Genomic DNA, 27,324 nt, shown 5'->3' with positions numbered 1-27,324 from the left:
TAAAACTGCATTCCGATGACATGGGCACACAGAATATCGTCTTAGAGCCTTGAAGATAACAAGTCACTCCACAAAGCCGAGACCCGCGCAGCCAGCTCTGAGCAACACCACTGGCTCTCAGTGCTGGAGGCACTGGGAAACCTCTAGCCTTTCTCCCCGGGTTCTGGGAGCTCGGGGCTCAGGCCCTCCAACTCAGGATGCTCAGGAAGCGTTTCTGCGGGCTTCCCGGGCATTCTTTCCCTCGGTCCCCACCTACCGAACCCTGGAGTCCTGTTGGCGAGACCGGAGTAGGCGTTCCCGCTGGGCGACGAGGTAGCTGGGCTGGAGAGAGGGCTGTAGGAAGAGGGGTCTGCTGGGTAGGTGTGGCTCGTTCCAATCCCAAAGGGAGATGACTGAGTCTTGCCAGACTGGGAGGGGATTGGCTACAATTCAGGCACAGCGAAGAGAAGGGGAGCATCAGCAGCAGCCCCTGCCCCCGGCCCCTGGCCCCAGTGGCTGACGGCGACTCCCCACGGCCCTCCTGCCCCACTGGGTGCAAGCCTGGCATCAGGCCAGCACGTGTGGGGCCTGCATCTCTGGGGCAGGTCTGGGTGATGGTCTGGGTCCTGTGGCTTCTGCTTATGGGGTCCTGGGCTCTACAAACTCAGAGAAGGCCCCTGGCCCACCGGACGCCCACGTCACAGTGACTAGCAGGGAGCTGGGGGTCCTCACGCACTCCTGGCTGGGGCAGACAGGTCCAGAGGAGTCCTCACGGAGCGTCTGTGGATCTGCCCCTTCCCCCGGCTTCCCAGGCCACCACTGTGCGGGGCCAGGCTGCTGAAAAGACGGGGCTCCACTGTTGGGGCCCCTCCGGGGTGGGGGGAGGCTGGTGCTCAGAGCGCTAACCTGTCTCGGAGCCACGATCCAAAGAAAGCAGGTCCCGGGTGCTCTGACCCGCTTGGACCCGGGAACAGCTCCCTCACCAGAGCCCATACCTGTCCGGGAAAGGGCGGCCGGCTCCCTGTCCAGGCCACCTGACTCTGGTTCAGTTGCCGGGAGATTTGGGACATGTTCTGGCCCGTTGACGAGGACGACTGGATATCATTCACGCCGGGCACGTGGACCACTGAAGAGCTAGAAGAGATGAAACCGCATCTGTCCCGAGGAGCCGCCTCGCCCACCACGCCGGCCCCCGGGCCACCTCCCCGTTTGCTCTGGCTGCTCCCTCTGTCCGTCCGTCCATCTCTCCAGCACATGCCTGGACAAGAAGGCCCACGCATGGCAAGCCCCGTAGGGTCCCTCCTCTCCCCGGGGCTCCCTCTGTGTCACCGCCGTGGTCTGCCTCATGAGCCCCCGCACCCCCCGGGGCCCTGTTCTCTCCTCCAGGACGCCTATACCCCACCCCGTGTCTGGCTCCCAGGGGACGACTCTGAGGGAGAAGCACCTTAGCATAAAAATCAGCCTCAGCGTGGACCCACTCCTCTGGGCTCTGGTTAATTTGTCCCTGTGGGGCGCCTATAGGGCTTCAGATTTAGGAACCAGGCGCGGGCTGTCAGGTGGTTGGCTTTGGACAGGAGAAAGAGCCTGTCAGGGGACGCCTGCCGGCGGCAGGGGGGCTGGTCTGGCCACCTGGAGCACGCTGCGGGCTACCTGCCCCCGCCTTCCCTGCGTCTTCGATGTCCTCCCTCCGGTCTGTACAGGGCACCTGTGGGGTGTGTCCCAGGTGCCCCAATGCCCAGCCCCCCATATCTCTGACCGCCGTCTGTGCTCCCAAGCACAGGGCAGATACTGCGGATGACACAGTACCACCCAATGCACTCATTAAAGGTGGGAAGCTGGGGAGACTTCTGTTTGGCTTCAGGCCCTTCGTCCTGGGAGCAGCTCAGTGCAGGAGAGTGCTGCGTGCCCAGGAGGGAGCTGGGCAGGGGGTCGGGCTGATGGCAGAACACTGGCGCAGGTTTTGAAGAAAGGCGGGTAGAGAAGAGTGGGTAAAGTTTCAGTGCTTGTATCATACTATATTTTCTGTGCTTTCTGGTTCCTTTTAAGATAGAGAGGCTCCAGGGATGTCAGTACCTTCTCGTACGAGCCTTTCCAGAAGCGGAGAGCATTCCCAGCTCCCTGCACGCAGCGTTCCTTCCCCTTGCTCCCTCCTGATGAACCGGTGGCCGCAGGGGCCTTTACTGATCACCGTTCTCTATGGGGGGGCCCTCTCCCCACCCCCTCAGCCCTCGTGTCCTCCCAGGGCACTGGCAATGAGAGCTGGCCCTTGTGCCCCGCTCCCCAGGCCCCCTGGACTAGGGACGCCTGCCTCCGTGCACACAGGCGGGGCCAAGGCAGCCGGGACCGCGGCAGGTCTCAGGGTGAGCGCACGGTCAGGGACCTGCAGTAACACCCCTCCCCTGGAGCTCAGGGCAGCCCCTGACTGACATCCGTCCCACACCCTTCCCGCTCACACCAGCACGGGCCCTTCCGATTCACAGGAAACCCGGCCCACTCCACAGGCTCGGGGCCTCCCAGGCCTCCCTCCCGCCCTCCTCCCACAGATGAGCAGTGAGTGAACACCTTCCCGATGCAGGCTCTGCGCAGGGGCCGGGTCCTCACATAGCCGGCTGGCCCAAGCCGGCCCCTCCTTCTCCATACCTGCCCTCTGGCTTCCGTTTCCGTAACAGCCTCAGCCCGGCTCAACATCTCGAGCTGGACCACGGGTCCTGTGAACCACCAGCACCCTCCCTGTCCACGCTGCCCTCCGAACTTTCTCCCAGACCCCATTTCCACAGGTCCCTCTTCCCCTCCGACCCCCCGGCGTGGTATTCGAGGCCTCCGCAGCCTCTTCCTGTTTTGCCCTGACTCTGAGCCTCTCCCATCTCTCTGGCCTCTCAGGCCTTGTGCAGCATGTTGCGGAGGAGGCCCCATCGCCTCATCAAGTGGCAAAGTGACCTTTGCTGTGGGCTCAGCTCAGCAGTCGGCCAGGCCTTCCTGGGCCCTACGGTCCCGTCCTCACCTCCGGCCTCCACTCCCTCCCCGCTGCCCTTCGTCCGGACTGAGGACCTGTGAGCACGTGCAGCAGGGCGGGGAGACTGGCAGTGAGGACGGCCGAGCAGCCGCTCCCCGGGGGCCGCCACCTCACCCCACTGGCCCCAGACCAGAGACCTGCTGCCTGTGGCCCACATGCCCGGAGCTGCAGAGCAGGCTGCATCCAGTGAGACCCAGCTGCACTGGCCAGAGCCCCTCCGAGATGTCAGTCTGCTAAAGTGATCTGCTGTTTCTCCAGGAGGTCTGTCCGTGGACCGGTGTGGGAGCGTGAGCCTTGTCCTCACCAGCGAGGGCAGGGGCCCGGCCGGGTCCACTCCCTGGGGTGGTCAGTCCCCCCTGCCCAGTGCTGGTCCCCGTCTGCACCTGGACGCTCCGCTTAGGCTCTGGCCAATGAGCCAATGGCTGGGCTGTATGAGGAGCCTCGCCCACCTGGGCTTGGGTCTGGGACAGTTCTAGTGAGTCTGGGCATTTGGTGGGTGCACGTGAGGACCCCGCACCCTCCTGAGGGCCGCCAGTCTCTACTCCTTCCCAACGGGCAAGCAACATGTCCAGTAGCAACGCACCGAGGGCTCAGAGGGCAGAACCAGAGCCACCGGCATCCCAGCCCGGCCCAGAGCCTGCAGGACGGTAGCCACCAACTGGTGTTGGCAGAATTTGCCACACACGGAGCCGAGCTCTGAGGCTTCCACTGAGGGGTCTGTCTAGGTGGGGGCTTCCCAGGTGAGGGGCATCCTCCCGCCCCCTGGCCCCCAGGCTGGCACGTACCTGAAGGCCTTCCCAGAGTGTCCCGGGGGGAACGGGCTTCCCTGGGAGTAGATCTGCTGCGTTCCTGCCGCAGACGCTGAGCTCATCATCTTCTTCTCCGCTAGGAAGAGCACAGTGCGGGTCACATTCAAGGGCCTCCCGTCCTCCAGACCGTGGGGCAGGCAGCCGGGGAGCAGGTGTGGCACTGGGCGTCCCCGAACAGGACGGCACCTCCCGGCCGCCCACCCACGTGCACCGGCCCTGCCCTCCGCGCACTCCGCCTCCGGGGGGCCTTCTCCGCACGGGGGGGCACCGGGCTGTCCTCCGGCACCGAGGCCGGGCCACATGCACCGGAAGGCAGGCCCTTTCCAAGAGTTGGGAGGACGGAGAGAACCAACGGGAGTTCTTCCGCAGACGTGACTTTACGGACTCCTTCCAAGCCCGCGGACGAAGCACGGGGCAGTGGTTGGAGGACCGGCTCTGTTGCTCGGAGCCCAGCTCCGCCCTACGGTCAGGGGGGTGGCCTTGGACGTGTTGGTTATAGAGCCTCTCACTTCCCTACAATCTCAAGACTCCTACACCTGTTGCTCGCACAACCTGACACCCCACCCACAGCAAGATACTGGAATAAAGGACGTCAAAGTCAGTTACGTGGCAATAATTTTGTGCCTAGACAGACCCCTCGCCTGTACCCATCTCTGGCTTGGTGGGGGGGTCCCCCACTGGGTGGACATGAGCAGTGACTGATGGACACTCAGGCTCCGGGGCTTGGGGCCGAGGGGGCAGGCTTCAGCAGCCACGCGCCGAATCTCCCACCCATGCAAACCACGTCTGTGACGTTTTGATACACTGAAGCCCTGAGCAGTTCTCCTGGTCCATTTCCTCGGCTGCAATGACAGGGCACCCAGTGGAAAATCCCAGAGGATGGAAGGGGCTTGGGCCCTTGAGTGTGCATTCCTGACGCGGTCCGCAGGCCTGGGTCTTGCAGATAAAGATGCAGCTCAAGGTTTCAGGAGAAAGGCACCCGAGGGACTTCTCGTGACTATTCACTTAAGGTAAGCTATTTTTTTCTCATGTATTTTGGTTTTTTGGTGGTTTGGGTAAATGAGAAGCACATTTTTTTTTTCCCTAACTGCTCCAAGACATTTGTAGGGCACAAAATTACGTATGTGAAGATTCTTGATTTTATTATTCGATCTTCTATATCTTTCTTTATAACTTTGATCTACTTGACTTGTTGGAGATGAAGAAATGCATATTGAGATCTCCCGCGGCAACTTGGCTTTATCAGGATTTTCCTGTGTTTCTAACTATTCTTTCCCATGTTCCAGTGCTCATGACACACATACCCTCACGTTAGGCCGCACCTCTTATCTGTGTAAAACAGCCCTCTTGGCTCACAGCGCTCGGCGACCGTGGGTTCCTTCTGGGGTCCGCGGGCACCAGGCTGCCCACCCCTCCGGGCTCCACGGTTTCACGGCATGCTGTTTGGGGGACAGCATATTCTGGCAGCCTGTGATTCAGGAGCTACCATCCAGGAGCCCTTGAGCACCAACCGATTCTCCCGCTCACGACATTCATACTTTCTTATTATTTCACTTGTTCTTCTGAGTATTTTGCAATTTGCTAAAAATGTCCTTGTCTTTTCTTGGAAGCGAGACTTCCTTCCTTCTTTTCTCTTCCCTCCTTTCAAGAGTGGTTATTTTTAAACACACTGGAAACTGTGCTTCTCTAGAAATGTCAGAGAAAAAAAAACATACATGCCGATGAGAAATTTCTGTTTATGACCCCTAACCCGAGATGCATCCGGATCTTTGCCGAATTGCTTTGGTTCTGGTTTTTTTGTATCTTTTGTATCTTCCAGCCATTTGTACCTTGATTCTCGTGCTCTTCCTTCACGCTCCTGCTTTCTCAACCCGTCACTTCCACTCCCGTGCTCTGTGTTTTGATGCATCCCGCAAACAAGCCCAGTCTCTGGCAGGCTGCGCTCTCGGGAGGCCTGGGTAGACGGTGCGAGTCTGGGAGCGTCCTCCTGCGGCTTCCCGTGTGTGAGCGCAGCCTCGTTGGTGGACAGGGGTGGGCTCTGCCATTTTCCTTGTCCGTCAATTCTCCCCCTATTTTGTCATCTTTATGGGAAGGCATCTATGCCTGTGTCACATTACAGCTTCACACGGATTTCCTAGAAATGCTGCGGGGTCTGGTCCAACACCTCAGGCTTCTCTGAGGGGAAGAGAAGTCTTCTGGACGTGCTACCATTTGCTGTCTTCCCTGCCAACATCCAGAGCCACTGACGAAGGTGTCTGGGGGCCAACAGGTCACCGCGCCACACTGGTGGGCACGCACGGCCCTCGTGGGAGACCTCGATGCCACCTTCCTCGCTTCCTTAGCGGTTGGTCCGAGGCCCGGTGGGAGCGACGGCCGTGTCTGCACCACATGTGCAGACATCAGGAGGGCTGAGATTTGCTCTTCCATCTGCCTCAGCTCCTCAGTCCTGTAGACGCGCGTCTCCACGCTGCCTTTGGGTGGGTCAGCTGCCTTCTCCCCTCAACAGATCCCAACCACACTGCACCTTGCAGACATTCCTTGACCACCAGAAAATGGAATCCTTCTGCTGAATTTTGGAATGATACAGACCTTTCCAGGTTGTGTATTTTGCTAACCTTAGTGGTAATCTGGCTGGAAGGGGCAGTTACCCACACAGGCTGCACAGCACAGCTCGACCTAGAACACACCATTTTCTCCGGCGACAACACTAACGTAGGCAGGCAACCCGATGACCGCGCCAGTGAATTCTGGGCATCCACGTGCCATTCCTTCCCAACCCTTGAATGTGGAAGGCGTGGGGGCCCCAGGGAACAGGTGAGCGAGAGGCGAGGCTCCACTGGGGCTCCTGTACCAGGTGCTCTTGCACACTGAAGACCCACCCCGCGGGAGCCTCTCCCCGGGGGGTGGGGGGGCTGTCTCCTGATGGCCCGGCTGCAGCACCCCGCCCCCCACACCCTCCAAGCCGCAGCGGCGTCGGGAAACTTACATGCGCTGATCCCTGCAAACATCTCGGCGAACCGGGGGTCCCTTTCCTGGGAGAAAATGGTGTCCGCCTTTTCCACGGACTTCCCAGCTTCGTGAACACCAGCCGGCAGGTTGGGGACGGGAACCTGTTTGCACATTAAAACACAACCGCATCCCACGTGTGAGAAACAGAACACGTGCTTCCAGCCTCGCCTTCGTCCAGTGCCCTCCATCCCACGTCACTGACGTTTCGGGCTGGAAGGTTTTACAGGTGGAGGGGGGGCTTTTCTGTCGATGAAGGCCAAGGACAGTCGGGGTGGGGGTGTGAGCTGGAGGTCACAGAAAGGACCACGGAGTCACACCGACGACTTCTAGGAAGATAAATAATAACCAGCGTACCCTAAAACCAGGAGACGTGAACATACGGTCTAGCGTAGGAGACAGACACCTTGCGGTTTCCCTAGACAGCCAGCTCCGGATGCAGCAGGAGCAGGAAAGGCAGAGGGAAGAGCAGGAGGCTAGGGACAAGGGGCAAGGGAGGGCGGCAGCGCAGGCAGAGCGGGGACACAGGGCAGGACCGGGGTGGGGGCAGAGAGGGACGAGGCCAAAGGCAGGACAGACGGCTGGGAGGCCGAGGGCTGACAGGGTCCGGAGCTGCCTCCATCGGCTTCCGAGTGTGCGAGGATTAGGGCTCTGAGTCGGGAAGCTACCGGCAGCCCCCCGACACTCTCCGTCCTGGCCACAGCCTGCCACCAGGCTTCCCGGGTCCCGCACCCCTCACGGCCCAGCTCGGCAGAAGGGTCACAGGGGCCCCAGGGGAGCGAAGTCTCTGTGCTGAGGGGCTGGACAGAGCACTAGGACCTGCTGGGCTGGGCTGGCGGGGGCGTCAAGCTAAGGGTGGACTGCAGTGCCCAGCGCCAACCAGGAGAGGCTCTTCCAGAAGCTCACCTGTGATAAGTCGTAGGAGGACAGCCCGTCCCGCTGGTGCACCTCCAGCTCGGCCTGCTGCTGCTGGAGCTGCCTGAGGGACAGGAAACCAGCAGAGTCACCCGGAGCAGACGTGGAGCCGCAGGGCTGGACTGGAGCCTGCCCCGAGCCGAAAGCGGCAGCGGGCGACCCCGACGGACCTCCAAACTGGTTTTGGTGTTTGTTTGTTTTATTTTATGATTATTTTTTAATGTCCCAAATCAAGAGTCCAAGCTCTGTACTGCAGGCTGCCAACAGTTAGGAAATAAATTGTGGTTTATGATGTCATTTCATGCAGGTAAAAAAAAAAAAAGACGTTAAGGCCAAATTCAGACGGACCCAGAAGGCTTCAGTGAGTGCCAACCAGTAGGCTGGACGGGGCCTGCAGGACCTCATCCAGCCCTCACTCGGGACCCCCCCAGCGTTACTTTACGCCCCCGTGAACGGTTCAGAGAGGCTGCCCAGGTGCCCGCCCACCAGCGGTCTCGACCTCACGGGGCCAGGACCTGACGCCTCTGACCCCTGCTCGGGGCTCTGCACGCTCCCAGGCTGCTCTTGGACAGAAAAAGCCTCCTTCTAGGGAATGGCTGCTTTAGGTTTTAGAATATGGAAACCAAGTCACTTCCAAGGGACAGCGAACCCTACAGCTCAGAGTCTAAACACGGGGGAGGTGACAGCATTGCTCTCAGCTCTAAATACCAAGAACGAGAGGCGAACAACGGTCAGCAAGTAATTGACCAAAATCACACCCACACCCCGTACCCAGGAGTCAATGGGGAGGACGCGAACAGTCCGCTCAAGCATAAATACACACACGTATAACATACAGAATACGAATACTCGTGTGACCAGCAGGTAGGGAAACATTTTCACCAAATAGTCAAAGCAAGTGCAAATCAGAACAGACCTGAGAACAATTCTTCACGACCAAGTTGGTAAAAAACTACGTTTACAGGGTGGCTTGGTGTGGAAAGGTCACACGCCGCCGGGGAAGTGTGGGTGCTCACAGGCTTCCCGGCGGTCCCCGTTAGGTTTTGCGGACTCGTCCACGGCCTCCAGGAGTTGCCCGCTGCTGGGGCCTGTGCAGGGAGCTTACTCAGCGGCCAGAGACGAGAGCAGGCTACGCAGAGCTGGCAGTGAGAGGGGACGACTGCATGAACGTGTCCATCGATTCACTGCACGCTCCCCACGGTCCCACAGCGGCTGCTGCGAGGACCATCTGCAGACACTGAGCATGTGGTCAGAGCGCGTGGAAAAGTTCAGGACAAAACGCTCTGCGTGCTGTGACTATGGCCACGAACAGCGCACGGCTTCGGGACGCAGAACAGCATCTCTTCCGTGTTCGCACTAACTGGCTGGATCTTCCTTATCCGTTGGCGCCGTGTTTCGAAGCCAGGACAATCTCCGTGGGTCCCTTGTGGATATCTCCGAGGTGCAGGTCGTCTCCCCCATGCCTGCCCAGTGCTCTGAGCCCGGAGACAGCAGGAGCCCTCGGAGGGGAGGGGGGCCGGAGGCACCGGGGGGCGGGGGGCGGGGCGGGGCAGGTACAGAGAAGGAAAGTCTGCTGGGGAGCCCAGAAGTCACTGCGGGGAGGGCAGGTGTGGGGGTGAGCCGGCCCAGTCAGAGGAGCGTCCCCCAGTGAGCGCATCTCCACCTCTGGATACCTGCAACCCAGATGAGCAGACCCTGGGGCCGTGGGAGGACCTGGGGGGCCCCACGCGGGAGGAGGCCATGTGGACCCGCCAAGGGGGAGCTGCCGACTGCAGAAGGCCAGCAGGAAGGACACCTGCGCCCTCTGTGCATTTGCCCCGAGCCCCTGCTAGGGGTGTGCATTCACAGCAACTCTCACTGGGCTCACAAAGGGAGCCCAAAACCCTCCAAGGGGATATTTCTGAACTCCCTTTACAACAGAGCACACTGAGGCCCAGAGATGCCGGGGTCTGCAGAGAAGTGATGATGCTCTGCAGAGGGCTTGGTGCAGTGGCTATCGCTCACAGCATATAGGACACCCCACAGCGCGGAGGAAGCCCTGAGCTAGCCACCGGGGGGGCCAGTGACGAGACCCAGTGGGAGGGGTGGCCGGCCAGGAGCCTGACCTCAGCAGCAGATGCAGCCCCTGCTACCTTGGGGTGGGGTGTCCCCAAACTCTTACCCTGCGTGCCCCCAGCCAGTCCCTCCACTGGCCGGACAGCTGGAAGCCTGAGAACAGGGGGCACACGCCGTCCTGTCCACAAAGGTTAATGTCGGCTCTCGGACACCCACACGCCCACTGGCTGGCGGGGGTGTAGACAGAGCACCTAGGCCGTCTAGGCCCCGGTGCGGGCTGTCTGGGTGACTGACCACTTCCGCTCCCCAGAGCAGAGCAAGTGTAGGTGATCGGGTCCACAGCCCCCCACCCGAGACCGTGACTGCACGGGCCACTGGCCAGTCTGCCTCCCTCCTCTGCTGGGGAGCTTGCGGCTTCCCACGGCAGCCCGCTCCATCTGTAGACAGACGCAATCATGAAAATCTGTGCCCCAAACAGCCCAAGTCTACCTTCCTACCACTCCCATGTGGAGTTCTGATCCTGCCTCCCGAGAAACACAAAACAAGCTGAATTCTGTACCTGAACTCCTCCCCCAGCAGCCAGAGAGACAGACAGTTTGGACACCGTTCACGCCCCGCCACGCCCTTCACGTCCGCCCCTGGCGTGTGTCGCCCCCAGAGAAGACCTCTTAGAAGAGGACCGGGGACCGCTGAGCAGTGTATTTAGATCTAAGCCCGGATGGGCCGTCTGTCCCAGGAAGTGCACTGAAATGTCTACACCAGGCTCTGTGCTAGACTCCGGGGGAGAGGGTGAGGCATCCAGACCCACGCGGGCGGGGCCCTGACGGCGCGGACAGTGTCTGGGAGGACAGGAGGCAAGAAGCACGGTGTGATGCATTCAGAGCCAGGGTGCGGGGAGAACACAGCTTGTCTCCCGATCTGGGTGGCAGAGCCCAGGGGAAAGGTGAGCCAGAAGACACAGACGTCCCCCCAGGCAGTCTGCACCTGCACCTGCAACACCAGGAAACAGGGGCACTAAAAAGAAATTTTTTAAATTGCTATTTCAAAAAATTTAAAAAGAATATAATGATCTGTAGAAAAATCATAACTTTCCACATTTTCTTATTCTCACTTTACAGTTTTGCTATTGTTTACACCCCGAGGGCCCCACCATCGCTCGCTCCTGGGGCCCCTGAAGCCTGAGTGCAGAGCTCGGGGTGGGACCCTGCCTGCACCATCCTACCTCTGCACCCTTCCCACTTCACAGACACAGAAAGCGAGGCTCAGAATCCCAAAGACGTGCCCGGGATGGCGCATGCAGGATTCAGACCCTTCTGTGTGCTACAGACCCCGCACTTGGTCCCATGACGTAACAAGGACCATTGCCCACATCTCCCATTCCAGAGCAGCCGGCCTGACCACACAGTGTCGTGGACCACCGGGCGGGAGAGCAAACCTGTGCTTTGGGGTTTTTGTGGGATCAGAGCAGTGAATACCCCTCTCTTCCTTCCACAACTTCCCCAGAGCCCAAGTTTCAGCCCAGCACTGCTTGTCCAGGGAATACCGGCCGCTCGTGCCTGTGACCCAGCCTGGGTCCGGCTGGAGCACAGACCGTCGGGGAGTGGGGAAGACCCCCACAAGGGGCCGTGGGCCGGGCGCCCCAGTGTGGGCCTGCGTTGCAGGGAGGGAGGGCCTGTGCTTCCGCTGTGTGCGAGGGTGTCAGTAAGGGCCAGAGGCATCCGGGTGGGAGTGTGCTCTCCGCTCTGTCCCCTTCCGGGCCCGAGGAAGCTCCTTCCAGGGGGATGTAGGAAACAGGGTCTCCAGTGTGGCCGCAGATCCCCTGGGGCCTAACCTCACTCCCTCTGTGGTCCGGACACGGCCACCCCATCCTGCAGACTTTGGTCTCCGCGCCCACAGCCGCGCACCCATGAAAGGAGTGCTGACTCGCAGGTCGCCCGTCCTGGGAATAGGCCTGAGGAGCTTTCTTGGACATTTCACAACAATGGAATAAAAATAAACCTTGGTGTGCTTGCAAATTCCCGAGGGGGGAAATGTGGCTGCTCCCAACTCTGACCAACAGCCTGTGTGTGGGCCCGGGCCTGGACGCAGCAAAGTGCCGCCTGCCCCCCAGTCCCCTGGGGATGAGCGCGGATGACCCGACACGAGATGCCTCAGGCCCGGGCTTCCTGTCCGCGCGGCCTCCCTGCACCGGGGACGGCAGGAGGCCGGCGGATGCCGTTAACGCTGCCGGGTGCCCCGTGGACACGGGTCTTACTCAGCCTGTGTGTGTGTGTGTGTGTGACCGGCCATGGGGGGGGAGGGGGGGTTCACCTGGAGGCAGCAGAGATCGTGCCTCTGGGAGAACCGGGGTCTGGTGACAGGGCACCTGGGGCTCCCCAAGCTCGGCTGACCAGAGTGAGGCTAATAATGCCCCCGCTGACCGAGGGCGGTCTGCATGCCCATCGGGAGGACTCCGGATGCCCGTCCGGGGCTCTGCAGTTGACTCCACGGGGCAGGAGCGGGAGTGTGTGCCACAGCGTGGCTCCTGGGGCCACGTGGGCTGCTCGGTGGGGGCCGGGTGGAAGGCGGGGGGCTGGTCGGAAAGAGGACGGAGGATCCCGAGACAGGGCGGGGGTCTCAGCAGGGAGCAGGGGAAGACGCAGGGAAGGAGGAGATGGACGGAGACTCCCAGACAGACGCTGTGGGACCGTGGTCTGCTGCAGGTGCCTGGGGCGGCAGGACGCGGGACAAGTCCCAGGCTGGGGCTCCATGACCGGCAGCGTCGCCCCCCGCCCCGCACTCTAAGCTCTGCAGGGATGAGGAAGGTCACCTCGCCCTCACTGCCCACTCCCAGGCTCCTGGCCCCTGCAGCCCCTTGGGCTCTCACCGAGTGCGTGGGGACGGACGGCTGGCTCTGAGCCAGGGTGCCAGCAGGGCTGGGCACGGGGGAGGCCTAACAAAGCGCACACACTCCAGCACAAAAGCAGACGTGGTTGTGGAGACCTACGGTGGCTTTGGACAGTGCTGACAGGACATGCCAAAGGACAGCGTCAGATCCCTCCTGAAGAGGGGCCGGGACGGGGAGCGCTCAGCCGCTAGCTCACATGTGCACAGATATGCCAACAGCTCGTGCTCAAAGCGGCCCATGCCATGTCTCCACAGGACAGAGCCAGCCCCGAGCCCCAACACGGCACAGACAACGGTCATGTGGGCGAGATCCGAGCGTGCTTTCTGCGCTTGCTTCCCACTTCCCCGCTCCGACGTCACTTCTCCCCACTTCCCTGCTCTGACGTCACGTGAGCAAGCGTATGGGTGATGGAGGCCTTCCTCTCGGAAGCTTTGCACACATGCTAACCATCTCAGGCTCCGTTTCTCCGGAAGTTTCTTCTGGATGCTCCTGACTGACGGCAGCTCGGCTCACCATTCCCGCCCCAGCACAGGGCACGTAAGGACGTTCCCGTAGCACATCTGCCTGCGCTGCGCACCTGCGGCGGGCTCGAATCCTGGCCGTCACTGCCCGCAGCCAACATCTCCAGCCACCTCCACCAGGGAATGTGCCGCCGTCGGGCCTCTGAGGGGCTGTTCTCATCCCCTCTGACCCCACAGAGCTGCCAGGAGCAACAGTCCTGAGACACAAGCGGGGACACGCCTGTTCGCTTGGGGCTGCCTGCCTCAGAGGAAGAAAGCAAGGCCCCTGCAGTGAGCGCCCTTGGGAGGAGGGTCCCTCCTGTCCTTCTGCACGTCGGACCAGCGCCAGCTGCCGGGAGGCTGTCTTGGAGGCCATGGGCGGATGTGCTCATTCTCTGCCTCCTGTGTCCTCACAGCATGCATCTATCCATCCCTCTGCCTCCTTGTGCTCTCCAGGGACACGGCCCTTCCCTGGCGGCGGGTGCCCTGCCTGTCCTGGAACCTGCCACAGGCCCGTGTCCTCCCGCGGCACTTGGTGGGCACCCACTGCATTGAGTCTCGACAACAGCACCCAACTCGCATGAGGGACGCTTGTACAAACACGGGAGTGAGTGAGGAAGGGTGAAAAGTAGAACAAAGCCAAAAACCCAGGAAGGGAGATTCAGTCCGCTCTCTGACCCGAATCTAGAGGACGCTGCCAGGTGCCTGCCAGGAACGGGTCTGAACCATGCAGGGGTGGCCTGGATGTGCTGCAGAGCCGATTCATGGACGGGCCAGCCTCGGGTCTGACAGCAGGGAGCAGGCTGTCCCCACGACACCCCGAGACTCCTCCCATCGCCTGGAGGGGCAGTCCTCGGCCCCCGCAAGCCGGGCAGCACGCCTCCGGCCGTGCGCAGGTCAGGTATGGGAGGGGGGCGCGAGGCAGCAGGGCGGACGGGTGAGGGGGGCTGCATCAAAGACAAAGACGGCTCTCACTGATCCAAGCCAGTATGTTGGCATCAGAAGGTTCTAGAACAGCGTCCAGGGCCCTGAATGCCTGACAGTCTTGCCCGTCTGCACGACTCCCAGTGGTGGCAGCCGGTGTGACCACAGGGGGGCCAGGAGGCCCACGCTGCAGCGAGAGCCGACGCTGAGCAAACCAAGGCGGCATGCCGTCCTCCCCCGGGGCTCCCACTGCCCGTCCGGCTGCCCCCCAGGCCGCGAGTGCACGGTCACCCCAGCCTCGCAGACCCGAGGAGGGAGATGGCACTGCGGTCGCCTCCCCACTCTCCGAGTGAGGAGCCTCCTTCTCCCCAGGCCGGGGGAAGCCGGGGGAGTAACCGAGTTTGCCACGTAGCCACGAGACCGTCTCAGACACGGGGAAGAATAAAGCCACGCTGTTTCTGCACGCTTGGGTCTCTGACTCCTATGAGCTCCTGCTGGACCTGCAACCAGGAACGTCGTGGCTGGAAGATGGAACCAGAAGAGCCGAGCGCTGGGCAGGCCAAGGGAGAAGGAGCAGAGGGAAAGGAGGTGGTCACACACTTTGGGGGGATGACCAGTGGTGATGGGCTGCCCGGTCCCTACACCTGCTGGGAAAGCGAGTTAGCAGAGCTGGGGGCCAAGGCCAGGCTGTGAGGGGTGACGAGGAGATGGACAGCAGCGGGGGCCCCAACAGAGGGCTGGCAGAGAAAGCTCCGAGGGCCAGGGAGACCAGGGTCTTCCCTGTTCAGGAAGCCGGTGCCTACGCCAGGGTCTCGGGAGGAGCCCACCGCAGGGCCTGGACAAGGAGCGTGGCCCTCGGAAAACAGAGGATGTGCTGGGAGGGCCCGGTCGGCCCCGGGGACCCTCAGTCCCGCCAACAGGAGGCAGGACGATCTGCCTGGAGCTTGAGGAAGCAAGTGGGGCGGTGCACCTCCGGAGCCCAAAGCAGGTGGCGGGCAGCCTGCAAGGGGTGGACCGGGACACGGCGCACCCTCACGGTGTCTGTCAGCCGGGGCCGGCTCCGGGCCCACCGCGCCCCCCACGCTGCTTCACACACACCATCTACGCGCAGGACCTGAGGCACGAGGTTGTTCTTCTCCCCACTTTACAAACAAGGCAACTGAACCCTGGACAACACAGTGACTCGTCCAGTGGGGGCCAGCGCTGAAGCCCAGGTCAGCCACCGCGAGCGGCCTCGCATGAGGGGACTGGACGGTCCAGTTCTGTGCCTTGTGGGCCAGGAGCAGGGCTGAGGCTGAGACACAGGGGGGACTGCCCAGAAAGGAGGCGACTGCAGGGGGCCCCGGGGGCATGCCCCAACCCAGGGAGCTGGGAGACACGGGGGGCCAAGGCCCCGAGCAAGCTGCAGGCTACGGTCACTGCTGGGGTGCCTGGCCGGGACAGCTGTCAGATGAGGAGGGGAGGAGGCAGGGGTGACACCCACTCAGAGCTGGGCCCGGGAGAATGCAGGACGGCGGTGCCACTGACCAGCGTGGGCACACGCGGATGGCTCCGCGGCGGCAGCTCATCTCAGGCCCCGGCAGGCCGCGGGGTCCCCGACACCGACTCACACAGGCTTGGGCATCATTTTGCCTTTGTTCACACTGGTTCCCTGGCCTTGCATTTCCTCGAGAATAAATCCAGGCAGGAGGCGTGACATGCCTCTCGCTGGGAGCCTGACCCCAATCCTCACGGCAACCCCACAGGAGAGGTGTTATCACCCCTTTGCCCAGAGGGGGCAGCGAGCACTGACAAATAACACAACATACAACTCAAGGTCACGGGAAGCGGGGGTCAAGCCCGGAGCCCGGGGCCACGTGCTAGCACGTGTGGACACAGGGGGAAGCCAGTGGTGATTCTGGGACGGCAGGGCCTGCAGCAGGAGGAACGTGCCGACGACTGGGCAGCAGGGGAACTGCGTGTCTCTGCAGCGCCATCCCCAGCCCCGGCCCCCGGCCTCGGAGCTGCCGCAGCCCCAGCCTCACTCCCCGGCCCTGCTTCAGAAGGGCCAAGAAATCAGGCCCTAGCGGCCAGCATGCCGGGCAGCCGGAGGGCACCTGCAGGGCACCCGGCTCACCCCCGCTGGGCTCTGCGTGCTGGGGGCACAGCGAGGCCGGGGGAGCAGGACACCTGCATGGGGTGGGGGCATTCCCGCGGTCTTGGGGTTCTTACAGGAGGGAGGGGGGACGGGAGCATGGCGGGGGGCGGGCGGGGAAGCAGTGATGCGGCCCGCAGCCCCCCTCACCCCCGGGGCCTGCTCCTCCCACCCCGCAGGGACCGCTAGCCAGAGCCCGTGGGGAGAAAGGGCTCCATCCAGCCCGGGACTCAGGAAAGGCACCCAGACCTGGCGGTGGAGTAAGGGGTGGGGTGTGGCGAGCACATACTTGACGTTGGTGTTGGTGCAGATGACGTACTCAATCTCGTCCGAGTAGGGGTTCTGGAATGTGAAGCTGCTGGTGCGGATCAGCATCCACTCGCGGTTCTTGGTGCGCAGCCGGTACATGACCGACAGCACCTGGCCCTTCAGCTTTACCACCTGAGGAAAGTCGCGCAAGGAAGGTCAGTGGGAGGCGGGAGAGGCGCCGGGCAGGCTCAGAACGGGGCACGTGGCAGAGACGGCGAGGGAGCCGGCTGGGCTGGCGGGGCTTCTCCCCCTTTGGAGCAGGCCCCGCACTCTGTCCACTCTCTAGAACGTTTTATATCAGGACCGCTCAGCTTTTTCAAATCGGGTCACGTCGATCTATACGCCCAGTGCTTCCCTGTCCACCTGGGCTGCTAGGGTCCTGGGTGACGAGTTACATTCTAGCGCTGGGTTTGTTGCTTCACACCTCACGCTAAAATATCCTTAACCCCGGTTTACCACTGTTAGTTGGATCGAGCACTCTCTGGGAGGGGGTGTAATGAAAGGACAAATCCGTACGCGTCATCTGTGTGTACAGGCGTCTACTGTCCCGTTCACGCCGCAGCACGGTTTCTGAACGACTTCCCAATGTACATCCTCACGGGGGTTTGGTGAAGGTGGGTTTTACTATTTATACAGGTTTAATACCGAGTCTTAGAGAGGAATTAAACAGGCTGCCCAAGATCACACAGCTCTGCTGGGAAAGCTGAGAAGGAACCAAGGTTTTACTTCCGAACCACAAGTGTGTTTTGCCTGCTCTTGTGCTCCCTGTAGACACACACAATCCATGCACAAGCAGACGTGGAGCCGTGGGTGTGCACGCACAGGTGCAGAAGGCACACGTGCAGAAGGCACACTCGGCCGGCAGCTCTTGTGGCTGCAGCAGAAACAGGCGAGGCTATGAATGGCTGGCGGGTGGGCCTAGGCTTGCGTGAGAACATACCCCCAGGACAAAGCAAGACGGATGGGGCTGTCCTCTCCACAGGCCTGTGTACCCCAGATCCTGGGGCTGATCAGGACAGAGAAGGCTCTAGGCCCAGGGCAGCCAGCTGGCTTGACCATGAGCCCAGAGTATGATCAGAGATAAGAACCGGGACCTGGCCCCAGGGTCAGGGAGGGCCTGATCCCTCCTCCTTAACTCACTCACTTGTAGTTTATTTCTGGCTGGATGTCTGTGGACAGCCTGGGGACAGGGATAGGGAGGGACCTCTTGGTCACCTGAGTCCTGCCCCCAGCCCCGAGCTTGGCACGGAGCAGGCACCTGGAGCACATTTTCTAAACTTCCTCAAGGGGTCTGTCGTCCCATGAGCTGGGCTGATGCAGCCTGGGCGCCCATCCTCTTTCTGCACCACCCCTGGGGAACCCAGACGGAATGAAACCTGAGGCGGTTGGACTCCCTGGTGGGAGAGCCTGAGTGATAAAGAAGCCAGACCACACCCAGGAGGACGTACACACTGGATGGGGCGAGGCCCGGAGGCTCAGGGGCTGTGGCCTGTTGGCAGGTGTGCGGTCCCAGCAGGAAGCTCGCTCTTTCCCCCACAGGGCCAGGGGTCAAGGCGACGTGCCCCTGAGGTTGGCATTCTGAGGGTCCCGTGGGACAAGACACAGGGGAAACCGGCAGCCGCCTCGCATGCTCTGAGACCCGTGTCCTTGGCCCTCTGAAGAAGCGGCACACAAAGTGTCTCTCCTCAGCAGAATGCCTGAGATGGTGGGAAAGTCTTTAGCTTCATGCAACAGACACTTGGCCAAGGTGCCGCCTGTGTGCAAAGCCGGGCCCTCGGGCTGGAGAAGGGGCAGTGGGAGGCTGCGGCAGCCCCGCACCCTCCCAGGGGCCCGGGTCCTGGCTAAGTGTGTGACACAGGTCACCTCGTGTGGGCCTCCCGATGGCACTGTGTGCATCTGGAATCTGAGCCCCAGAGGAGTTAAATATGCCGCCAAGACCGCCCACTACGCCATGCCCGAGGCAGGACGGGGTCCTGGATCTCCTGACCCCACGGCCCACTGTCTCCATGAACTCTTTCGCCAAGAAGGAAGAGAAAGGAGGCTGAGTCCCCGCCCAGAACCACACAATCAAGAGGCACGGGGCCACCAGGACACCGTGGGGTCCAGAGAGGGTTCCTGAGGGAGGCGGGGCTGGGAACTCCCTGGAAGGTGGGTAGGTGGGTACATTGTCGGCGAGTGAAGCTCCCTGGCAGGAGGCATGTGCTCCATGTGTGGGAACCTGGGCCGTGGTGGACGCCAGAGGCCGGGTGGGGCAGGGCTGCACCAGGGTCCCTCCATCCTGCCGAACTCGGGTGCCAGGAGACCACCCAGGCCGGCCCGCCCTGTGCTTCGTGAACATGGCTCCATGGCGGAAGGCACGCAAGAGGAGAGCAGAGGGGGCAGTAGCACCCTGCTCTGGGCCTGCGTCTCACTGGGTCCCACTCTTTCCTGGCTGCCGGGTAAATGGTAAGCTGGTGAGGGTCCAAGAGTGGAGCCAGGAGCAGACTCGGGTTTCCTGGCCCCTGCGCAGGCACAGGCCACCCCACCAAACCCAAATTCCTCAAGAACCTGATGGCACTCTAAGGGTCTCATGTCCGGGCCCCTCAGATGCTTTAGTTTAAATCCAGAGAGTTCCAAGGCTGACTCTGAGCTGACACAGCCCCCTCTGTGCTTCTGCAAAAATAAACCACTTCCCTTTATCAACATTCGTCCCCCAGTGGCTGGGGCCCAAAGAACACATGCAAGGGGCCAAGGCCAGCGCTCCAGGATGTCCCCGTGGCTGCACGGCCCCGGCCCGCTGAGTTCTGGGACTGTGCGGCCGCCGGCTCTCAGGAGCAGCTCTGGTTTCATCTCCCGCCTGCTGTGAGGTGGCCGTGCACGGGGCGAGAGGTCCGTGAGCTGATGCCACTCAGGGTCCGGGCTTACATTCCTCCTGTTTCTGTCCAAAACCACCCAGCTTCCGATTGTGTCAGCAGGGTAAAGCCTCAGCGTGCTGTCCGACGGAGAGGCCTGTGTGCGCGGTGGCAGGGGAACGTGCTGGAAGGGGGTACCTCCAGCCCTCACTCTGTTACCGCCCTGCTGTGGGACTCGGGGCAGGCAACCGGAACTCTCTGTGTCCCGGTGCCCACCGTGAAGATGGGGCGGACGATGGATGGTGTGGGCTGAGGATTATGAGGCCATGTGGGACCAGGGGTCTGGCTGGTCACTAACTGTGTAGGGAGGCCCATTGCTGCTACAGCTTCATTTCCACAGATCCAGAAAAGGGAAGCTGACCCAGGCCAACATCTGGAATAATCTCCACGTATTTGGCAAAGATGAGGCATGAAAGATGCACTCTGACCACGCTTAACCATTCTCACTTCACATCTTTCCAGAATGGAAGTCACCGTCCATTTAGACCACTTTATTAAGAGCCGCTCACCCACGAGCAAGCTCCTCACTCGGTGGTGGGCATGATGGTGAAAAGCACAGACGTGGCACCTGCCCACAGGGAGCTGATGTTTCAGTGGGTGGGGGGGACTCAGCGGACAAACAAATAAAACAATTACAAACTGCAACAGTTGTGCAGGAAAAACAAGAGGCTGAGAAGGAGGGTGGGGGGCCTTCTCGGCTGGCGTGGCTGTGGACAGCATCTCTGAGGTGACAGGAATTAAAACCTAATCAAGAAGATGTCGCTCCTGGGAAGAGTGATGGGACTGCATTCTAGTCTGGAGAGAACATGTGCAAAGGCCCTGAGGTAGGAAACAGCATGATGTGTTCAAGGCACCAGATGACCCATGAGACCAGGTGCCAGGAATGAGTACGGATAAGACACATGGGGCAAGGGTCACCCTGGGCTTGCAGCCGAGGTACGGAGCTTGGACCGGATTCCAGGGGCTCTGGGAAGCCACTGGCACATTCAAGCAAAGACGTGGTGAAGCTGAACTCATGTCTCCCGAGTGGCATGGAGTGGGCAGGAGTCAAGCAGGGAGCCCGGCACGGACCCTGCCACACTGCTTGAATTGAGAGCAGGTAGCCTGGCCGGGGTCGGCAGGAAGGAGCAGAGGGAGAAGGGGCCGGCTGCACATGGCTTCAGGGGGTAGCGGACATGAGGGCTGCACGTGGGGAGTGAGACCAGAGCAGGGGGGCTGACCGTGTCTCGGCTCCGGGCCTGTGCAAGCGGGGGGCATCAGGGGGCCAGAGACGGTCTATGCTGTGTCCCCCGGGTAAAGTCGCCAAGGGAGATGCTACAGGGAGAACAGGAGAGAAGGGAGGCAAGGACCGAGCCCGAGGGCGCAGGGCTTGCAGAGGCAGAGCGGGGGGCTCAGAGAGCCACCCCAATGTGGGGCAGGAACAGAGCAGTGGGCGTCCGGGGAACTGGCCGTCAAGGGGCTCATCTAAAACATTGTAAAGCTCAAGGTTAAGGGCCTGTTGTGTCAGATGAACGAGGCACTATCATCCCCTCCTAGAACGGATCTCAAAGGCCCTCGTCCTGCAACGCTGTCTGGTCCTCTCTTTCCTGGGGCTCTGGCGAGCTCCCAAGGCCCCGGAGGAGGAACCTGTCATCTGCCGTCGCGGCCGAGTGCGGGCCCAGGAGGGGACAGGCCCTCAGACCCCCGGTTCTCCCACTGTGTGGTCTTAGGCCCTCCCCTCTCTCTCCCGTGACATGATGGTGATGATGCCCCCCCGCCCAGGACAAGTGCCCGGTGTGCACACAGGTGTCTGCGGCGCCCGAGCGCGACACAGAGCAGGTGCTCAGCACCGGGCCCTCACGGGGGTGACGCTCAGTGATGCAGCGACGGGCGGCCTCCCTTCCAGGCTCCCCTTTGCCGTCTCCGCCAGAGCGCCACCAGGCCCACACCGGTCCCCTCAGGCCGCCCCTCCACACCCCACCCCTCACCACCTCCATAGCCACCCTGTGCCCCTTGTTCCAAGGGTTTCTCACACTTGCTCTCCGCGTACCCGCGCTACCAAAACTTTCAAAAACACTGCCCTGCTTGCGGTCCTCAGAGGAGCCCTCCCGTAAATGACGCGGGGAGAACTTCAACTCCTCCGTGTGGCCTCAGCAGCCTCCACTGCGGGCCTCCTCCTCCCTGCCCGGCGGTAAGTCTCGCTCCAGCCCAAGGGGCTACACGTAACTCCCTAATACACCACGTTCTTCTGCATCTCCGGGTGCCGGCCATCAGTCTGGAATGTTCTGTCTTGGGGGCAGGCTCATCCCAGCCCTCCCAGGGCTCCCTCCCCTGGGAGACTCTTCCTGCCTCGTCCCTGCACCATTAACCTCTCCATCGCCGGCCCTTCGTCCAGACACAGGCACGGCTTCCTGATAGGTCTGCCCTCCCCACGCGACCGGGAGCCCCTCGCCGCGGGGTCCCTGACTGATGCCTTGGGTAGCCCTACGCAGCCTGCCTGGCGCACCCTGCCAGCCCGCTGCCCGGGTCCCCGGTTCTATGTCAGCCGTCAGTGGGCGCTGGCGGTACCTGCTGAAAGCTCTCACGCAGGTGGCTCTGATCCTCGGAGTGGCAGAATTCCAGAATGTCCTTTCCTAGAAGATCCTGAAGAAAGAGACAAGCTGTGAGAACCCACGATGCCGCTTCCCATCATGGGATGCATCGCTGTCGGACAGCAGTGGTCCGGCACCCCTTCACCCCACGTCCCTTAGCTCCCCATCCTCGGGGGCGAGTGGCCGCAGGACGTCCCCTGGGCCGATGATGGAGCCGGCTTCTGGACCCTGCCTGCGTTCCTCCGGGGCACTCCTACCCACTCTCGTCCCCCGGGGCGCCAGGTCACTTCAGAGTGCAATTCTATTTTGTTTGCCGTAGAGAGGCACACTGTAATGAACGTACTTCAATAAACATAAAAAGAAAGCAAACGACAGCACGAGGACAGACGTGCCTGCCAATGAAAAACTGGAATGGCTGAAATGCAGAAGTGGAAGCTGTCTGGTGGCCAGACAGACGCTGGGACCACACGGTAACTGTACCGACCTTCACCCGTCCACTTCTTACTCAAAGCACCTAGCACAAGCCCCGGACAAAAACCAACCAGGATCACAGACACCGTCGCAAGGGAGCGCCACACGTGCGACAGGAATGGGGTCCCGCTGGCTGTGCCTTAGGCAGCGAAGGATCGAAGTGAATTCACGGATCGGAACCCAAACTGGCAATGGCCTCTGGGGGAGCTGACGTGGACAGTGGGAAGGCGGTCTCATCTGTGTGCCAAGAAGCATCTCGATGCTCGTGGAAGGTGCGGGGGGCAGATGGATCTGGAAATACTCTGCCAGCCAAGGTTACGGTGACTTTGGAAACTGATTAATTCTCCCCCTCCCTCCTTCCAAGGATCTCAAGTTTGCATGAATCTAGAGATGTAGAATTATACGAATGGTTCCAATATTTCAATTTGGACTGTTTCTAGGTCTTCTTCTTTTTTTAAGTTTATTTATTTAAACAGTCTCTACCCCAACATGGGGCTCGAACTCACTGTCCCAAGATCAAGAGCCGTGGGCTCTTCTGAGCCGCCTGGGCGCCCCCGGACTGTGTCCTAGTTCTAAAATAATAACATGTACTTGAAATACCCAACATAGCCCAGATTTTGTTCCTCAGAACAGAGATCTTTTCTTTCCTTCCTTTTTTTAAATGCTTTTTATTTTGGAAGAAATTTGAATCTATGGGAAAGTTGAAAGGATCATGTGATAAACACCTGAATATCCTTTACCTAGACCGTCACATCTGCATTTTTCCTTCTTTCGTATGTATGTAAATGTAAATAAATGAAAACTATGGGAGTATATATAAATGAAATCTCTTTCGTATCTACACACACACACTGAAAAAGCTCTTGTTGAATCATCTGGAAGTAGCGGACAGTAGGACACCTGTCTCTGAAGTGTGTATCTCAAAAATATGACATCCTTCAAAACCCTAACGTTTCCACACTACACCTAAAAAAACACATGAACATTCCCTCGATTATCCCCCAAATGTCTTTTCTGGCTACCTGGGCCCACTGAAGGCTCTCACAGTGCATACTGTGGTTTTTCTCTCCTTGGATTATTATTACTTTTTTAAAGATTTTATTTATTTATTTGACAGAGAGAGAGAGAGCACAAGCAGGGGGAGCGGCAGAGGGAGAAGCAGTCCCATGTGGGCTCCACCCCAGGACCCCGGGATCATGACCTGAGCCAAAGACAGACGCTAAACCGACAGCCACCCAGGCGCCCCTCTCTTTGGTTTATTTTAATCTAGATTACTTTCTCCTGACTTTTAGTGTTTCTTATGACGCTGACTTTTTAAAAAAGATCTGGAACAAAGACCTGAAAATATGCCCCTGTAGACACAGGTTTCCAATCCATTTGAGAAACAAGGGATTAGGTGAAATTAAGTGAACATTTTTTCTCAAGACGTTTCAGAGTCTTTCGCATTAATATTGTTTTTTTAAGTTTGCAAGAAGGAGGTGTCCTGTCTGGTGTTCGTCTAAGTTAACTGATCTGAGAGCCCTGTTCTCACAGAGCGTTCAAGTCTGACTTGTGAGCAACCGGCAGACAGACAGGAGGGCTAGGGCCAAAACTGAAGAGTTACTGTTAAGCAGGGCAGCCGAACCCAGTGTTTGCTTTGGAAGGACATGACTCTCTCCAGGCAGGAATCTGGATTTTTACGCCATGTCCCCTACACCGTCATTCCGCTGGATCTCGAACAAATGAGAGAGAGAAGTGCATTTTAAGGAAAGTTAAATCTCTAGCCAACTGCCATGAACTCAGAACCACCTACCTGGGGCTGGTAGCCGATCACGCTGATGCATCTCGGGTCCACGAACGTGATGATCCCATCAGAGTTATGCCGGGATAAGAACTCCGTGGGCACCGACATCCCGCTCATGTCCATACACACGGGAGAGCTGGTCACCTGGAAAGGGGACATCCACACTGAAGTGGTTCTGCCTGCAGAGAGCCGCACCCCCAGCCTCACGAGCCCCAGTGTGAACCTGCAGAGATTCGTGCTCCCAGCCTCATGAGCCCCGTCTGCACCCGCAGAGCCACGCCCCCAGCCTCATGAGCCCCGTCTGCACCCGCAGAGTCGCGCCCCCAGCCTCATCAGCCCCGTCTGCACCCGCAGAGTCGCACCCCCAGCCTCATGAGCCTCGTCTGCACCCGCAGAGTCGCGCCCCCGGCCTCACGAGCCCCGTCTGCACCCGCAGAGTTGCACCCCCGGCCTCACGAGCCCCGTCTGCACCCGCAGAGCCGCACCCCCGGCCTCACGAGCCCCGTCTGCACCCGCAGAGTCGCACCCCCAGCCTCACGAGCCCCAGTGTGAACCTGCAGAGATTCGTGCTCCCAGCCTCATGAGCCCCGTCTGCACCCGCAGAGCCGCGCCCCCAGCCTCATGAGCCCCGTCTGCACCCGCAGAGCCGCGCCCCCAGCCTCATGAGCCCCGTCTGCACCCGCAGAGTCGCGCCCCCAGCCTCATGAGCCCCGTCTGCACCCGCAGAGTCGCACCCCCAGCCTCATGAGCCCCGTCTGCACCCGCAGAGTCGCGCCCCCAGCCTCACGAGCCCCGTCTGCACCCGCAGAGTTGCACCCCCGGCCTCACGAGCCCCGTCTGCACCCGCAGAGTCGCACCCCCAGCCTCACGAGCCCCAGTGTGAACCTGCAGAGAGTCGCACCCCCAGCCTCACGAGCCCCAGTGTGAACCTGCAGAGAGTCGCACCCCCAGCCTCATGAGCCCCGTCTGCACCCGCAGAGTCGCACCCCCAGCCTCATGAGGCCCAGTGTGAACCTGCAGAGAGTTGCGCCCCCAGCCTCATGAGCCCCGTCTGCACCCGCAGTCGCACCCCCAGCCTCATGAGCCCCAGTGTGAACCTGCAGAGAGTCACGCCCCCAGCCTCATGAGCCCCGTCTGCACCCGCAGTCGCACCCCCCAGCCTCATGAGGCCCAGTGTGAACCTGCAGAGAGTCGCACCCCCAGCCTCACGAGCCCCAGTGTGAACCTGCAGAGAGTCGCACCCCCAGCCTCATGAGCCCCGTCTGCACCCGCAGAGTCGCACCCCCAGCCTCATGAGGCCCAGTGTGAACCTGCAGAGAGTTGCGCCCCCAGCCTCATGAGCCCCGTCTGCACCCGCAGTCGCACCCCCAGCCTCATGAGCCCCAGTGTGAACCTGCAGAGAGTCACGCCCCCAGCCTCATGAGCCCCGTCTGCACCCGCAGTCGCACCCCCCAGCCTCATGAGGCCCAGTGTGAACCTGCAGAGAGTCGCGCCCCCGGCCTCACGAGCCCCAGTGTGAACCTGCAGAGAGTCGCGCCCCCAGCCTCACGAGCCCTGTCTGAACCCACAGAGTCGCACCCCTGGTTTCACGAGCCCTGTCTGAACCCGCAGAGTGTCGCGCCCCCGGCCTCACCTGCAGTCTTCCGATGGCCACGAGGCAGTACTTGCTGCCCTGCCCCACCTCAGCGTCCTCCTCGGGGATGGTCATTCCTGGAAAGAGAAAAGCCAGCGTCATCCACTACGTGCCCAAGGTGGGTGGCAAAGGGGCAAGAGTGCCCGGATTTTATCTGTGCAATCCAAAATACAGATCCACGCGGACCACCTGGGGTCTGAAAGGTAGCCAGTGAGTTAACTGGTGCCCACTCCTGTCCGCTCCCCTCTCCCTGCCTGACGCCTTTGGTACCTTCCCGGGGCCGTAGCATCTGCACGGGGCACAGGAACTCAGGGAAGATGAAATGCCCATCATTCATTTTGCAAAATTTGGCCAAAACACTAGGAAATCTTTACAGCTAACAAGTGTAAGCGGGCATTTCCGGTTATGTAAATGTTTCCTTTACAAGGGTTAGAAAGGAGAAACGGGTGATGGTTACTGAGCACTGAAAACCAGAGCTCGACGGGGGCGCCTGGCGGGCTCCGTCAGTGGAGCCTGCGACTCTTGATCTCGGGGTCGTGAGTTCGAGTCCCACGTTGGGTGTAGAGATGAATTAAAAATAAAATCCTTAAAAAAAAAAAAAAAAAAAAGAAAAGAAAACCAGTGCTCTGGGCGGGCAGGACTTGGTAAAACAATCCCCCGTGTTCTTTGGTCAGGAAAGAGTCTTCCGTTCTGTGCAGCAGCGGCCTGGCATAGGGCCGCTCACGGTGCAAGGTTCTCAAGCGGCTGCAGGTGGTTCTCACAGTTGTGGGAAGCGAGCACCCTTCACCCGGCCTAACGCGTCACACAGACGCTTTCACACTGGGTCAGACAAAAGGCAGGGACAGAACCACACAAGCCCATCGCTGCAGACCATGGAGTGGCAGGGAACACGACTGTGGTTCTAGGAGCCAGAGCACTGTCCCTCTGTCCACACCTGCCCTGTCCATCCCCATAGGTGACCAGCCCCAAGGTTTCTGCTTTATTCTTGCTGCGTTCTTTTTTTTTTTGTACAAAGGAGCATATATCTGTATACTCTCTTTACCTTCTCTCCTTTCTACTACGAAGGGCCGTGCGCTCCAGACACTCTCTGGGGCTTAGCTTATTTCACTTAACAGCAGGTCCTGGAACGCACTCCCTAACTATTCGCAGAGCGCTGCGTGACGCAGACCCCCAAGGCTCGTTCAAGCACTTTCCTGTGAGCACTCGGGTGTTTCTCATGACACGCCTGTGTATTCTCCAGTGACTGGACGTGCACCTGCAGATTCACCCGGAGATACACCCACCCCAGAAGTGGGAATGCCGGGCTGCAAAGTAGGAAAATACGTAGTTTTGTCAAGTGTTGCTAAAATTCCCTCCAGAAGGGGTGTACCGGTTTGCTTTCCCAACAACCGTGTCCGTGAGGCCTATTTCCCCGCCGTCTCAGCCAGAATACACTGTTTAATTTT

The 27,324-nt window shown here is 60.4% G+C and overlaps 1 protein-coding gene across 1 annotated transcript in view; it reads right to left on the bottom strand.

Annotated features, from left to right (window-relative positions):
- The window catches only part of ARNT2 (aryl hydrocarbon receptor nuclear translocator 2), a 123,217-nt gene that overhangs the window by 9,906 nt on the left and 85,987 nt on the right, over positions 1-27,324 (bottom strand). Inside the window, exons 8-16 of the mRNA XM_028089417.2 lie at positions 25,880-25,956; positions 24,256-24,390; positions 21,970-22,044; positions 16,512-16,663; positions 7,714-7,786; positions 6,788-6,911; positions 3,778-3,877; positions 975-1,113; positions 257-422 (exon numbers count right to left, since the gene is read on the bottom strand). Coding sequence (XP_027945218.1) covers positions 257-422; positions 975-1,113; positions 3,778-3,877; positions 6,788-6,911; positions 7,714-7,786; positions 16,512-16,663; positions 21,970-22,044; positions 24,256-24,390; positions 25,880-25,956 — 1,041 coding nt within the window. The remainder of the gene's footprint in view (positions 1-256; positions 423-974; positions 1,114-3,777; positions 3,878-6,787; positions 6,912-7,713; positions 7,787-16,511; positions 16,664-21,969; positions 22,045-24,255; positions 24,391-25,879; positions 25,957-27,324) is intronic.

Source organism: Eumetopias jubatus, unplaced genomic scaffold, assembly GCF_037043125.1.
Source record: "Eumetopias jubatus isolate StellerSeaLion01/CBP00866 unplaced genomic scaffold, mEumJub1_p1.0 scaffold_7, whole genome shotgun sequence".
In the NCBI taxonomy this organism is placed as follows: domain Eukaryota; kingdom Metazoa; phylum Chordata; class Mammalia; order Carnivora; family Otariidae; genus Eumetopias; species Eumetopias jubatus.
The sequence above is the reverse complement of the archived record's forward strand: the minus strand, read 5'-3'. Positions and strand labels throughout refer to the sequence as shown.